Below are 15,520 nucleotides of genomic sequence, written 5' to 3'. Positions count from 1 at the left end.
ATGCCGCCCATTTTTAGACCATAAAAGATAACTTCCTGATGTTGCCATGGCATTTTTTCCTTTTAATTTTATTTCATTTCATTTTAATTTCCAAGGTACATGTGCAGGATGTGCAGGCTTGTTACATGGGCAAATGTGTAACTTTCTGGTCTTTTAGCCATCTTTATCAATGAGCAGATATAATCTTTACACAGGATCATGAAGGCTGAAAGGATTTCACCAATTTCAATCAATCTGATAGCTTAGGGGATAAACTAATTTGAAGATACAGCTCACCTCCAATAAGCCAGAATCCCAGAGCTTCTTGGCATTATAATCTAGCAAGGTTTGAGATCATGGATCACTTCCAGAGAAAAACAAAAACAAACTAACCAAAAGCAAAACAGAACCAAAAAACCAGCAGAAATACTTCTTACCCTGTTAATGGTCCTATATGTCAGAAACAGCACTGTGTTAGAAATAAAGCTGTCTAAAGTACACTGATATTTGGGTCGTCATAGTGTGTGGACTATTAGCCAATAAAAACAGCCCTTGCTTCTCTACAGTTGTTTTCCATATACACACATGTCTTATGTCTTAGAATAAGATTCCCTGAGAAGTGAACCTAGCATCTATACAAGATAATTAATTCTAATGCAGAGTACTTGGCAAAGAACATTCCACCATCATCTTTACTGAGGATAAAAGAGCTACACCGAAACCCTGGTCATCAGCCAGCACACACACTTACCCAGTGATAAATACACATCATATGGTATATATATACATACCTGAATATGGAATCAAATATCTTTTCTAAGATGAAACAGGCATGATTTATTTCAAATAGGTAGAGATAAGTAGAGATTGAGGTAAGGATTAGGTCTTATATTACATAACAGTAATCTATTACTGCACTGAAACTGACTTTATAGGAATTGTTTTCACTGCACTATTGAGAACTTAAGAGATAACAGAAAAAGCCACAGAGAGTATATTCAAAAAGAAGTGTAGCACTTTTTCCTTAGAAACCACTACTAACTGAAAAAGACTAAGATTTGTCCCATCAAAAATCCTGGACCTATGCCTAAAACACATGTCACAATCCCCGAACCAAAAAATTGGTGCATGCTTTAACTTTAATCTCCAGGCCTCACTGGAGCTAGAGACGAGAAGGTAAAAAAGGCTGACAAAAGAAGTCCTGGTATCTTCTGTGGTGGAAGAAGGAAACTAGCTAAAGGGAAGAACAAATTAGAGAAAAATTGGAATGATTGAATCGGAACAAGGCAAAGGCTATAAAAAAAAAATTAAGCAGCAGTATCCTCTTGGGGGCCCCTTCCCCACACTATCTCAATGCAAATATCTGTCTGAAACGGTCCCTGGCTGAACTCCACCCATGGGTTGGCCAGTCTTGCCTTGACCAATAGCCTTGACAAGGCAACCTTGACCAATAGTCTTAGACTATCAGGTGAGGCCAGGGGCCGGCGGCTGGCTAGGGATGAAGAATAAAAGGAAGCACCCTCCAGCAGTTCCACACACTCGCTTCTGGAACGGCTGAGATTATCAATAAGCTCCTAGTCCAGACGCCATGGGTCATTTCACAGAGGAAGACAAGGCTACTATCACAAGCCTGTGGGGCAAGGTGAATGTGGAAGATGCTGGAGGAGAAACCCTGGGAAGGTAGGCCCTGGTGACCAGGACAAGAAAGGGAAGGAAGGACCCTGTGCCTGGCAAAAGTCCAGGCCGCTTCTCAGGATTTGTGGCACTTTCTGACTGTCAAACTGCTCTTGTTCAATCTCACAGGCTCCTGGTTGTCTACCCATGGACCCAGAGGTTCTTTGACAGCTTTGGCAACCTGTCCTCTGCCTCTGCCGTCATGGGCAACCCCAAGGTCAAGGCACATGGCAAGAAGGTGCTGACTTCCTTGGGAGATGCCATAAAGAACCTGGATGATCTCAAGGGCACCTTTGCCCAGCTGAGTGAGCTGCACTGTGACAAGCTGCATGTGGATCCTGAGAACTTCAGGGTGAGTCCAGGAGTTTCAGCAGTTTCAGAGTTCAGTCTCAAGGCAACTTAGACAACTGAGTATTGATCTGAAGACAGCTGAATCTACCTGCTGGGTGTGAGCTATTTGAAGATACTGGGGCTGGGAGTGAAGAAACTGCAGAGGACTAACTGGGCTGAGACCCAATGGTAATGTTTTAGGGCCTAAGGAGTGCCTCTAAAAATCTAGACGGACAATTTTGACTTTGAGAAAAGAGAGGTGGAAATGAGGAAAATGACTTTTCTTTATTAGATTCCGGTAGAAAGAACTTTCATCTTTCCCTCATTTTTGTTATTTGTTTTAAAACATCTATCTGGAGGCAGGACAAGTATGGTCATTAAAAAGATGCTGGCAGAAGGCATATATTGGCCCAGTCAAAGTGGGGAACTCTGGTGGCCAGAGTCTGAGGCTATTCCTGTATCAGCTGGACACATACAAAATGCTGCTATCACTTCATTACAAACTTATATCCTCTAATTCCAGATGGGGGCAAAGTGTGTCCAGGGGTGAGGAACAATTGAAACATTTGGGCTAGAGTAGATTTTGAAAGCCAGGTGTGTGTGTGTGTGTGTGTGTGTGTGTGTGTGTGTGTGTGTGTGTGCATGTATTTCTTTTAATGTTTTCAGCCTACAACATCCAGGGTTTGTGGTGGCAAGAAGACAGCAAGATTTAAATTTTGGCCAGTGACTCGTGCTGCAAGGGGAACAACTCCCTGCATTTAATGGGAAGGCAAAATCTCAGGCTTTGAGGGAAGTTAACATAGGCTTGATTCTGGGTGGAAGCTGGATGTGTAGTTTCTGGAGGCCAGGCTGGAGCTCTCAGCTCACTATGGGTCCATTTTTGTTGTCTCCTTTCATCTCAACAGCTCCTGGGAAATGTGCTGGTGACTGTTTTGGCAATCCATTTCGGCAAAGAATTCACCCCTGAGGTGCAGGCTTCCTGGCAGAAGATGGTGGCTGGAGTGGCCAGTGCCCTGTCCTCCAGATACCACTGAGCCCCCTGCCCACGATGCAGAGCTTTCAAGGATAGACTTTATTCTGCAAGCAATAAAAATAATAAATCTATTCTGCTAAGTGATCACAAATGGTTGTCTTCAGCTCTTTTTTTACATCTTTTAAAATATATGAGCCACAAAGGGTTTTATGTTGAGGGATGTGTGTATGTGTATTTGTACATGGCTGTGTGTGTTAGTGTCATGTGCATACTCCTCACTTTTTTGTTTACATGAGATGTGGGTTTTGATGAGCAATTGAAAGAACTAGGCAATAAAGAAACTTGTACTTGGGAGTTATGCAAGTGGGTATAAAAGGTGTAGGAGAAGTCTGGTGGGATGAAAGACCTCTACAGGACAGGACTCCTCAGAAACAGATGGTTTGGAAGAGATGGGGAAAGTTTCAGTGAAGACCTGGGTGTTGGATTGCAGCAGAGTAGCAAGGATGGTTCTTAATGAAGGGAAAGTGTTCCAAGCTTTCGGCGGTCAAGGTTTAGTCAGGTGTAGCATTTCTATTTTGTTAGGGGGAATGCTATTACTAATGGTACCTGGCTTTTCATAGCCCTTATGGATGCCTAAGAAAGTGAGATTAATCCCATGCCCTCAAGTGTGCAGATTGGTCACAGCATTTCCAGGAAGAGACCTCACTGTAAGCTTCTGGGGGGGTGGGGACTTAGGTGTAAGAAATGAATCAGCAGAGGCTCACAAGTCAGCATGAGCATGTTGTGTCTGAGCAACAGATCAGCATTGTGAGATCAAAAGTAGTGGGAAGAATTTGTACAAAATTAATTGGAAGTCTTACTCAATGGAATTTTTGTATAGTTGGATGTTAGTGCATCTGTATAAGTAAGAGTTTAATGTGATGGTGTTATGGATCTAATGTTTGTCTCCTCAAAGTTTACATGCTGAATCCCCAACTCCCAACTGACCTTACTTGTAGGGGAGGCTTTTGAAAAGTAACTAGGTTTAGATGAGCTTATAAGAGCAGATCCCCATCATAAAATTTTTTTCCTTATCAGAAGCAGAGAGACAAGCCATTTCTCTTTCCTCCCAGTGAGGACACAGTGAGAAGTCAGCCATCTGCAATCCAGGAAGAGAACCCTGACCACAAATCAGCCTTCAGATACGTGAGAAAATATTCTGTTGTTGAAGCCATCCATTCTTTGGTATTTTGTTATAGCACCTTGCACTGAGTAAGGCTGATGAGGAAGGAGAAAAAAATAAGCTTGGGGTTTGAGTGGACTAGAGACCATGTTTATCTCAGGTTTACAAATCTCCCATGGTCCCCTAAGTTTCAGTATAAAATACTTATTCTTCTACTTTCATCTGTAAAACCCAAATAACAAGCCTGTTCCCTTCTCTCTAATTTTGATTTCTCTTATGTTTACTTCAACATGCTCTACTCTAGCCTTGCAATGTCTTTACACACAGTGAAATGTCAATTTCTTTATTCTTTTTTATTCTTTCTTTCTTTTTTTCTCCTCAGCCTCAGAATTTGGCACATGCCCTTCCTTCTTTCAGGAACTTCTTTCTCCAAACATCTCTGCCTGGCTCCATCATATCATAAAGGACCCACTTCAAATGCAGTCACTACCATTTCACAGTATGCATTTTTTTTTAAGTCATAGCAAGTTTCTTAAGAGAGTAAAGAAATAAAAGAATGACTATTGCATAGGCAGAGCACCCCCGAGGGCCACTGGTTGTTCATTTTTATGGTTATTTCTTGATGATATGTTAAACAAGTTTTGGATTATTTCTGCCTTCTCTTTTTAGGCCATATAGGGTAACTTCCTGACATTGCCATGGCATTTGTTTTTATTTTTTTCTTTTGATTTAATTTAATTTTACCTTAAATTCCGGGGTACATGTGCAGGATATGCAGGTTTGTTTTATAGGTAAAAGTGTGCCATGGTTTTAATGGGGTTGTTTGTTTTTTTTTTCTTGTAAAGTTGTTTAAGTTTCTTATTTACTCTGGATGTTAGGCCGTTGTCAGAAGAATAAATTGCAAACATTTTTCCATGTTCTGTAGATTGTCTTTCGCTCTGATGGTAGTTTCTTTTGCTGTGAAGGAGCTCTTTAGTTTAATTAGATTCCGTTAGTCCATTTTTGGTTTTGCTGCAATTGCTTTTCATGTTTTCATCATGAAATCTTTGCCCGTGCCTATATCATGAATGGTATTGCCTTTATTTTTTTCTAGGCTTTTTAGAGTTTGGGGTTTTTCATTTAAGTCTCAAATCCATCTGGAGTTAATTTTTGGATAAGGTATAAGGAAGGGGTCCAGTTTCATTTTTCAGCATATGGCTAGCTAGTTCTGCCCATCATTTATTAAATTGAAAATCCTTTCCCCATTGCTTGCTTTTGTCAGGTTTCTCAAAGACCAGATGGCTGTAGATACAATATGCAGTTTCTTCAAGTCATGTAATACCACCTGAAATCTTTTATTCATTCATTTATTTCAGTATGTATGCTGGTCTCCTCTAGTCACTACAGTCAGGGCACCATTAGACCAAAGAATCTGTCTGTCTAGATCTTTTAAGATTCTCAGAATTAAGAAAAATGGATGGCATATGAAACTTAGTGGATGACATATGGAACCTAATATGTACTTGTTGAATTAATACATAAAATGCAACAGGAAGAAGTTGACAACTGCAATGATGACCTGGTATTGATGATATAAGAGTCTATAGATCACACTAGAAGCAATAATCATGGAAAACAATTGGAAACGGGGAACAGCCACAAACATGAAAGAATCAATACAGGAAGGTGATCGCAGGTCTCACTTTCCTTGGAGCAGGTGAGAGAAAAGTGGAAGTTCGCAGTAACTATTGAATTCCTGGTTGGCTGACGGAAAGATGGGGTAGCTGTTCACCGGTATGCAGGGTTTTAGATGTATGTACCTAAGGACATGAGGTATGGCAATGAACAGACATTCTGTTGGGAATTAGTTTTAGGGCCATTAAAAGACACTACCTGAAGTGTCCTCTCAGGCCAGTCCCCACAACTCAATATAAATGTGTTTCCTGCATATAGTCAAGGTTGCCACTTATTTTTCTTCATATCATCGATCTCTGCTCTTGAAGATAATCTTCTTGGTTTTACCTCAAACTTTGTTTGTCACTACAAACTCTCCCCATGTTCCTAAGTAAAACAGATAACTGCCTCTCAACTATATCCAGTAGACTAAAATCCTGTGTCTCCAATATCAGAAATTCAGCTTTAATATATTGTATTGAACTCTTTGAAATTTAGAGTCTCCTTGAAGTACACATGAGGATGATCTCCTAAACTTTATTTCTTGTAAGGATTTATTTCAGGGGGAACACACAAACTAGCATCTCAAACCTCTAAGTATGAGGGTAATAACTCTTAAGAATATAAAATAAACTGTTATTCTCTCTGCCGGTGGAAGCGTGCCCTGTCTATTCCTGAAATTGCTTGTTCGAGACGCATGAGACGTGCAGCACCTGAGACACGTGCAGCAGTCTGTGGAATATTGGCAGTGAAGAATGTCTCTGCCTGATTAGATATAAAGACAAGTTAAACACAGCATTAGACTGTAGATCAAGCCTGTGCCAGACACAAATGACCTAATGCCCAGCACGGGCCATGGAAACTTCTTCTATCCTCTTGCTTGAACAGAGCAGCACCCTTCTCCCCGAACACTATTAGATGCTCTAGCATAATTTTGTAGATATGTGGAATTTGACATGGACTATTGTTGAGTGATTCAGAGGAAATCTCCTTTGCTCAGATAAGTACACTGACTACAAAATGGATTTTAAAAACACAGTAATAAAACCCAGTTTTCCCCTTACTTCCCTACTTTGTTTCTTATTCTGCTTTCTTCCAAATGGATGCTCGATAGAGGTGTTTATTTCTATTCTATTCTAAAAAGTGATGAAATTGGCCGGGCGCGGTGGCTCACGCCTGTAATCCCAGCAATTTGGGAGGCCAAGGCGGGTGGATCACGAGGTCAGGAGATCAAGACCATCCTGGCTAACATGGCGAAACCTCATCTCTACTAAAAATACAAAAAGTTAGCCAGGCATGGTGGCAGGTGCCTGTAGTCCCAGCTACTCCGAAGGCTGAGGCAGGAGAATGGTGTGAATCAGGGAGGTGGAGCTTGCAGAGAGAGAGAGAGAGAGAGAGAGAGAGAGAGAGAGAGAGAGAGGATGAAATTGTGTACTCAATGTAGTCTCAAGAGAATTGAAAACCAAGAAAGGCTGTGGCTTCTTCCACATAAAGCCTGGATGAATAACACGTTGTTACATTGTCACAACTCCTGACCCAGGAATTGATGGCTAAGATATTTGTAATTCTTATCCTTTTCAGCTCTAACTTATTCCTATTTGTCAGCATTCAGGTTATTAGCAGCCACTGGTGAAGACTTTGAGAAATAAACTGCAGACTGGATGGGGGTGGGTAGTGTAGGAAAATGGAGGGGAAAGAAGTAAAGTTTCAAATTAAGCCTGAACAGCAAAGTTCCCCTGAGAAGGCCACCTGGATTCTATCAGAAACTTGAATGTCCATCTTGCAAAACTTCCCTTGCCCAAACCCCACCCCTGAAGTCATAACCCACCCTTGACCAATAGATTCATTTCACTGAGAGAGGCAAAGGGCTGGGGGCCAGAGAGGAGAAATAAAAGCCACACAAGAAGCAGAAGTGCAGGCATACTTCTGTCTCATCTGTGATCGCCAGGAAACTCCCAGATCTGACACCATGGTGCATTTCACTGCTGACGAGAAGGCTGCTGCCGCTAGCCTGTGAAGCAAGTTTAGGTGAGAAAGCTGGAGGTGAGATTCTGGGCAGGTAAGTATCGGAAGCCAGGGCGAGGTGCAGAAAGGCAGAAAGTGTTTCTGAAAGAGGGACTAGCCCATTGTCTTACATAGTCTGATTTTGCATCTGCTCTGTGATTATGACTGTCCCTCAGTCTCCTGGTTGTCTACCCATGGACCCAGAGGTACTTTGAAACTTTTGGCTATCTGGGCTCTGACTGTGCAATAATGGGCAACCCCAAAGTCAAGGCACATGGCAAGAAGGTGCTGATCCACTTCGGAAAAGCTATTATGCTCATGGATGACCTCAAAGGCACCTTTGCTATGCTGAGTGACCTGTACTGTAACAAGCTGCACGTGGACCCTGAGAACTTCCTGGTGAGTACTAAGTACACTCATGCTTTCTTCTTTACCCTTAGATATTTGCACCATGGGTGCTTTTGAAAGCAGAGGTGGGTTTCTCTTGTGCTATGAGTCAGCTATGGGATATGATATTTCAGCGGTGGGATCGTTTTTGAGAGTTATGTTGCTCTAAATAACATAACTGAAATTTGGTAGAGCAAGGACTATGAATAATGGAAGGGCACTTACCACTTGATAGCTCTGAAAAACACGTCTTATAAAAAATTCTGGCCAAAATTAAACTGAGTGTTTTTGGATGAGGGAATGGAAGTTAAGATAGAGAAAATAACATCTTTCCTTTAGTCACTGAAATTTTCTGTGAAAATTAATAGACACTTTTCTGCATAGTCCTGGAGGTCAGAAAAAGATCAACTAGAAAGATTAATGGCAAGCTTTTAAAAAGAGGATATTTCCTTCTGAATGATGATGGTATACTTTTGTGCACATGGTACAGGATTCTTTGTTATGAGTGTTTGGGAAAATTGTATGTGTGTGATGACTGGGGACTTACCCTATCCCTTACAGCTTCTTGAAGTACTGTTATCCTAGTTTTTAAAAAGGACAGAGTCTCTTAAAAAGTGAAGCAATTAATCACACTGTGCTGGGGTAGTGAGTTGGCATAGCAAGTAAAAGAAGGATAGGACACAATGGGAGGTGCAGGGCTGGCAGTCATATTGAAGCTGATGTCTATCCCATAATGGTGAACTTGCCTTTGTGAGAATAAGACTGAGAGTTGCTCAAACTCTGGTCAAAAAGGAAGTAAGAGTTGTATCTATGTACTGCAAGTCCAGCTTGAGGCCTTCTATTCACTATGTACCATTTTCTTTTTATCTTCACTCCCTCCCCAGCTCTTAAGCAACGTGATATTGATTATTTTGGCAACCCACTTCAGCAAGGAGTTTACCCTACAGATACAGGCTTCTTGGCAGGAACCCACAAATGCTGTGGCTAACGCTGTAGCCCTCAAGGGCCAGTGAGTTCCCTGTCCGCTATGTTTGTACCTATTGGTCCACTATGTTTGTACCTATGTCCCAAAAGCTCATTTCCTTTAGACGGGGGATACTGGGGAGAAGAGCAGTATCCTGCCTGCAGATTCAGTTCCTGCATGATAAAAATAAAATAAAGAAATATGCTCTCTAAGAAATATCATTATATTCTTTTTCTGTCTTTATATTTTACATTGATTCAGCCAAAAGGACCCACCATTTCTGATGAAAATGAGAACATTGGAGAATGGGAGTTTAAGGGTAAAGAAGATACTTTCTTGCAATCCTGCAAGATAAGAGAGAACTTGTGGGTGGCTTTAGTGGAGTAGTTATTCCTAGGAAGGGGAAATCGTCCCTAGAATAAGACAATGTCTTTAGAGAAAGGGAGGGCAATGGAGGTACTGTTTAGAGATGTAAGAGGATTGTCGATAGTGTGTAGAGGTATGTTAGGACTCAAATTAGAGATTCTGTATAGGCTATTATTTGTATGAACTCAGGATATAGCTCATTTGGTGACTGTAGTTCACTTCTACTTATTTTAAACAACATATTTTGATGATTTATAATGCAGTGGGGATGGGGCTTCCTAGAGACCAATCAAGGGCCAAACCCTGAACTTTCTCTCAATATCTTCAATGGTATTAGTGGAGAATTATCTCTAAGGCATGTGAGCTGGCAAGACAGTTTTCATCTGTACTTCATCTGCTGCCTCTGTGACCTGAAACATGTTTATAATTCCATTAAGCTGTAAATATGGTAGATTTATCATATTTATTTTCCTTAAAGGATTTTTGTAAAAATTAATTGAATTGATACGTGGAAAGTCTTTATTGCACTACCCGATAAATAATAAATCTCTTTGTTCGGCTCTCTGTTTCTATAAATATATACAAGTTTTATTGTTTTTGGTGGTAGTGACTTTATTCTCTTTCTATATATACATATGTGTGCATTCACAAATATATACAATTTTTATGAATAAAAAATTATTACCAATCAATATTGAAAACAATTGATTTCTGTTGAAGACAAAAGTCTTGTTTATGTGAGTAAACAGCAGATTAAAAGGCTGAGATTTAGGAATTAGCATGTTAGGTCAAGTTGGTAGAGGAGAATATGGACATTTAAAAGAGGCAGGGTGATATAAAATTAGGGAAACTGGATGCAGAGACCAGACGAAGCAAGAAAAATGGCTATTGCTTTGAGCAAAAATCACTGAAAATTCTTGCATATAAGAGTGACATAATAAATAGGGAAATGTAGGAAAATTGATTCACATGTGTATATATAGAACTGATTAGACAAAGTCTAACTCAGGTATAGTCAGAGGAGCTTGCTGTAATTATATTGAGGTGATGGATAAAGAACTGAAGTTGATGGAAACAATGAAGTTAAGAAAAAAATTGAGTAAGAAACCATCATGGCAGTGATTGCACAGAACTGGAAAACATTGTGAAACAGAGAGTTAGAGATGACAGTTAAAATCTCTGCCTGTGAATGAAAAGAAAGAAATGTATTGACAGAAGAGAAAATGCCTACAAGCCCCCTGTTTGAATCTGGCAATGAACATAACCATTCTGTGGCAATCGCTTCAAATTCCTGCACCCAAGACCCTTAGGAAGTATGCAGCACCCTCAAACTGACTCAAAATAGGTTTTAGAAGATATAATATCATTTCTTCTCCAGTTTCACTAATCCCGAAACCTCTTTCTCAAAGTATTTCCTGTATGTGTCCACCCCAAAGAGCTCGTCTCACCATATCTCTTGAGTAGGAGCACATAGATAGGCGGTGCTACCATTTAATAGCTTCTGAAATTCCTTTGTCATATTTTTGAGTCCCCACTAATAACCCACAAAGCAGAATAAATAACAGTTGCTCATGTGCAATAATCACTCAACTGTCATGCAGCATACATTAATTAAGCACATTCTTTGAATAATTACCGTGTCCATTCACACTTTGAAATTTCATACTTGTGCTATCCCCTGCCCTTCTGAATGTCATTCTGTATTTTAAATTAAGAGACAAGAGTTCAATTTCCTGTGTTACTTACTGTTCATTTCTCGCTGAGCAGTTTTCACATTCACCTTTACTGGAAAATATGTAAGTACACATCTTGACACACAGGAAAAATATACCAAACTGACATGAAGCATGAATGCTTGTGCATGTAGTCATATAAAATCTTGCAGCAATGTAAACATTCTCTGATACACACATACAGATGTGTGTATATGTCTATACAATTTCCTATGCTCCATGAACAAACATCCCATGCACACATAAGAATACACACTGTTACAGACGCATACTTGAGTGCATTGACAAAATTACCCCAGTCACTCTAGAGAATTTGGATTTCTGCATTTGACTCTGTTAGCTTTGTGCATGCTGTTCATTTACTCTGGGTGATGTTTTTCCCTCATTTTGTCCTGTCTATCTTGTACTCATACTTTAAGTCTTAACTTAAATGTCATTTCAACTAAGAAGCTATTTTTTTTTTAAATTTTAACTGGGCTAAAAGTCCTGTCTATAAACTCTGCTATAATTATGGGCTCTTTCTTATTATAATATTTAGGATTTTTCCTACTAATGTACTTAATCTGCTCATTGTGTATTCCTACCACTAAATATTAACCTCTTTTATGGTAGAGACATTGTCTTGTAAACTCTTATTTCCCTAGTATTTGGAGATTTAAAAAATGATTACACTATCCAAAAATTAGATCTCTCTTTTCTACATTATGAGTATTACACTATCTGTAGAGAAGTTCGTTTGAGACCTAAACTGAGAAACCTTTGATTCTAAAATGACTATGTGATATCTTAGTATTTATAGGTCATGAGGTTCCTTCCTCTGCCTCTATACGGTTGTTCCCTCAATCTCCCTTGCTGTAGTTTGATTAGTCAATGAGTATGTGTCTTGCATTTATTCACATCAGAATTTCATACACTAATAAGACATAGTATCAGAAATCAGTTTGTTAGTTATATCAGTTAGGGTCCATCAAGGAAAGCACAAACCACTATCAGTTACTCAACCTAGAATTAAGTACAGCTTTTAATAGTTAATTATCCTTGTATTAGAAGACCTAAAATATCAAATAAAGGACAGTGCAGAAATCTAGATGTTTGTAACAACAGAAAACTTTTCCCGCCATTAGGCCTAAAAGGACAGAAGGAGAAAATGTTTATACCACCAGTGTCCAGAACCAGGGGTCTACTGGATTCAGTGAGATCACTGGGGGCTCCTTGGAGAGAGCCAGAACTGTCTAATGGGGGCATCAAAATATCAACCATAAAAAAGACTGTCTGCTATAGGAGATCCCCTCAGAGAGAGAGAGCGAGAGGAGAGAGAGAAGGCCAGAAATAATCTTGCTTATGCTTTCCCTCAGCTAGTGTTTACCATTACAGAATGTACATGGGACCAAAAGGGTGAGTAAATCTGGGAAATGTCACTTCCTCAAATACAGAGAACACTGAGGGAAGGATGAGGAATAAATTTGAAAGCAGTGTGGTAATTGACAGAAGGAAACTAGGATGTGTCCAGTAAATGAATAATTATAGTGTGTAATGATTATTGCAATGATTAATGTATTGATAAGATAATATGAAAACACAGAATTCAAAGAGCAGTGAACTGAGATTAGAACTGTGGAGAGCACTGGCATTTAAGAATGCCACTTACACTTATAATGTGTCTCCTATGCATTGTTCTGTGCATATGAATATATCATATCAATATTCACCATCTGAACATTATAAATTAGGTACAAAGCACAAATAATTTATTTTTTCAGGTTAGCAAGAATGTATTATTATTATTATTATTTGAGACGGAGTTTTGCTCTGGTTGTCCAGGCTGGAGTGCAATGGCACGATTTAGGCTCACTGTAACATCTGCCTACCAGGTTCAAGTGATTCTCCTGCCTCAGCTTCCCAAGTAGCTGGGATTACAGGCATCTGCCACCATGCCCAGCTAATTTTGTATTTTTAGTAGAGAGGGGGTTCCATGTTGGTCAGGCTGATCTCAAACTCCTGACATCAGGTGATCCACCCACCTTGGCCTCCGAAAGTGCTGGGATTACAGGTGTGAGCCACCATGCCCAGCCAAGAATGTGAATTTTGTAGAAGGATGTAACCCATATTTCTCTGACCCTAGAGTCCTTAGTGTTTCTCCCATACCATGTGGCTCATCCCCCTTACATACATTTCCCATCTTTTACCCTATCTTTTCCTTTTCGTTTCAGCTTTTCACTGTGTGTCAAAATCTAGACCTTATCTCCTACTTACTCTGAAACCAACAGCAAGTTGAATTCCATTCTAACCAACGTTAACATTATGCTAATTAAAATCCATACTGAGTTCTAAAATCATTGGGGATTTTGGGGACTATGTCTTACTTCGTACTTCCTTGAGATTTCACATTAAGTGTTGGTGTTCATTAAAGGTCCTTCATTTAATTTTGTATTCGTCACACTCTCGGATTCACAGTTATATCTAAACTCTTAAATATAGCTTGTATAATCCCAGTTCCCAAGTCTGATTTCTAGCTCTGTCCTCTGACCTCAGTGCCAAACCCATATATCAAACTATGTACTGGGCTTATTTGTATAGATGTCCTATAGGCACCTCAGACTCAGCATGGTCGTTTCACTTTTTATACTAAAACTGTTTCTCTTCCAGTGTTTTCCATTTTAGTCATTGGATAGCTACTTGCCCACTCACCAAGCTCAGAGACTCAAAATCATTTCCTTACCTGTAATCAACAGTTCAATTCTGCTTGAATTTGTCCCTGTCTATTAATCACTGCTCTTACTACCCACAGTCAGGTCCTCATTGTTTCCTGGACAAGAGTAGATGCTATTCTTTCCACGTTAAGACCTTATCTTGGCTGGATGTGGTGGCTTAGGCTCGTAAACCCAGCACTTTGGGAGGCCAAGGCAGGCAGATCACTTAAGGTCAGGAGTTCGAGACCAGCCTGACCAACATGGTGAAACCCCATCTCTACTAAAAATACAATATTAGCTGGGCATGTGGTGCATGCCTGCAATCCCAGCTACTCAAGTGACTGATGCAGAAGAATTGCTTGAACCCAGGAGGTGGAGGCTGCAGTGAGCCTAGATCGCGCCATTACACTCCAGCTTGGGCACTAGGGATAAAACTCCATCTCAGACGAGAAAAGAAAAAAAAGACCTTATCCTGTTATACAAACACTCTCAATGCAATCCTTATATGATAAACATGTAACCAGATCTCCCAATGTGTAAATCATTTCAGGTAGAACAGAATTAAAGGGAAAAGTCAAGTCTTTGGAATTAACAGAGAAAGATCAAAAAACAGTCCTCATGGCCTTAAGAATTTACCTAACTTTTTTTTTGAATCAATTTTCTTATATATGAATTGGAAACATAATTCCTACCTCACAAACACATTCTAAGATTTTAAGGAGATGTTCATGAAGTACATCATCTGTAATTTTTAACAGGTAGTGGTAGTGATTTACATAGCACACTGTGATCTGTTCTTGTATGTTCTTTTCCGTTCCGTATTCTTGACCTGGTTGTATTCTTTCTGAGCTCCAGATACATATATCTAAGTACATCCTTTTGCATTTTACAAGAGTGCATAAAATACAGTGTATCTGAGACTGAGTTTCTGATCTTATCATACCACCAAACTCACAAATGTGGTCCTATTCTTGTGTTCACGACCTCAGTGACTGACATCACCATCATGATCTAAATTTGATGATAGAAATGGCATTGTCACTTTCTTCCCTCCTGCAACAGAAGCCCAGCTATTTGTCTCCCATTTTCTCTACTTCTAAAATACATTTCTTCACTAAGTGAGAATAATCTTTTAAACACACAAATCAAACCATGCCACCATCTTCCTTGAATTATTCAATATCTTCTCTTGGCTTCTAGGTTACAGAAAAATAATTTGTAACAAAGTTTAAAGGTTATTCATGGCTCCTCTCTACCCTATTTTATAACATTTCCCCTTGTGATCAGAATCTCAGTTACATCGTCCATCTTTCTATATACAAATAAAATCATATAGTTAAAACTCACCTCCGGTTACTTTTAATCTAGCAACTGCTGCAAAATGCATTTGTGTTGCTACATGTTAAGCAGTAGTTGATTCTTTTCATTTCTGTCTAATATTCTATTCTTTATACCATAATTTATTAGTTCTACTTTTGATAAACATTTAAGTGGCTACCAGTTTGAGGTTTTCATGAATATTGCTGTCATAAGCATTTCTATACACATCTTTGGATACACACATGCATGTGTTTCTGAATATCTAAAAATTCAATTGCTACGTAA

The 15,520-nt window shown here is 39.5% G+C and overlaps 2 protein-coding genes across 2 annotated transcripts; both read left to right on the top strand.

Moving 5' to 3' along the window:
* Window positions 1–1,461: 1,461 nt before the first annotated feature.
* LOC104659257 (hemoglobin subunit gamma-like) lies at window positions 1,462–3,107 on the top strand. Its single transcript, XM_030917227.1, has 3 exons — window positions 1,462–1,659; window positions 1,783–2,005; window positions 2,889–3,107. The coding sequence occupies exons 1-3, from the start codon at window positions 1,568–1,570 to the stop codon at window positions 3,015–3,017; spliced, it is 444 nt and encodes a 147-aa protein (XP_030773087.1). The 5' UTR covers window positions 1,462–1,567; the 3' UTR covers window positions 3,018–3,107.
* Window positions 3,108–7,694: 4,587 nt separating this feature from the next.
* LOC104659500 (hemoglobin subunit epsilon-4-like) lies at window positions 7,695–9,342 on the top strand. Its single transcript, XM_010359560.2, has 3 exons — window positions 7,695–7,830; window positions 7,952–8,174; window positions 9,047–9,342. Exons 2-3 carry the CDS (start codon window positions 8,025–8,027, stop codon window positions 9,173–9,175), a joined length of 279 nt encoding a protein of 92 aa, XP_010357862.2. The 5' UTR covers window positions 7,695–7,830; window positions 7,952–8,024; the 3' UTR covers window positions 9,176–9,342.
* The last annotated feature ends 6,178 nt before the right edge of the window (window positions 9,343–15,520 follow it).

The sequence above is a fragment of the Rhinopithecus roxellana genome, chromosome 15 (assembly GCF_007565055.1).
Source record: "Rhinopithecus roxellana isolate Shanxi Qingling chromosome 15, ASM756505v1, whole genome shotgun sequence".
Classification (NCBI taxonomy): Eukaryota; Metazoa; Chordata; class Mammalia; order Primates; family Cercopithecidae; genus Rhinopithecus; species Rhinopithecus roxellana.
The sequence above is the reverse complement of the archived record's forward strand: the minus strand, read 5'-3'. Positions and strand labels throughout refer to the sequence as shown.

Bases quoted from the DNA above. Each gene is read 5' to 3' on its own strand.
- LOC104659257 (XM_030917227.1), top strand. From the start codon at position 1,568: ATGGGTCATTTCACAGAGGAAGACAAGGCTACTATCACAAGCCTGTGG. The intron at 1,660-1,782 runs GTAGGCCCTGGT...TCAATCTCACAG, and splicing joins GGAGGAGAAACCCTGGGAAG to GCTCCTGGTTGTCTACCCAT. The intron at 2,006-2,888 runs GTGAGTCCAGGA...TCATCTCAACAG, and splicing joins TGGATCCTGAGAACTTCAGG to CTCCTGGGAAATGTGCTGGT.
- LOC104659500 (XM_010359560.2), top strand. From the start codon at position 8,025: ATGGGCAACCCCAAAGTCAAGGCACATGGCAAGAAGGTGCTGATCCAC. The intron at 8,175-9,046 runs GTGAGTACTAAG...CTCCCTCCCCAG, and splicing joins TGGACCCTGAGAACTTCCTG to CTCTTAAGCAACGTGATATT.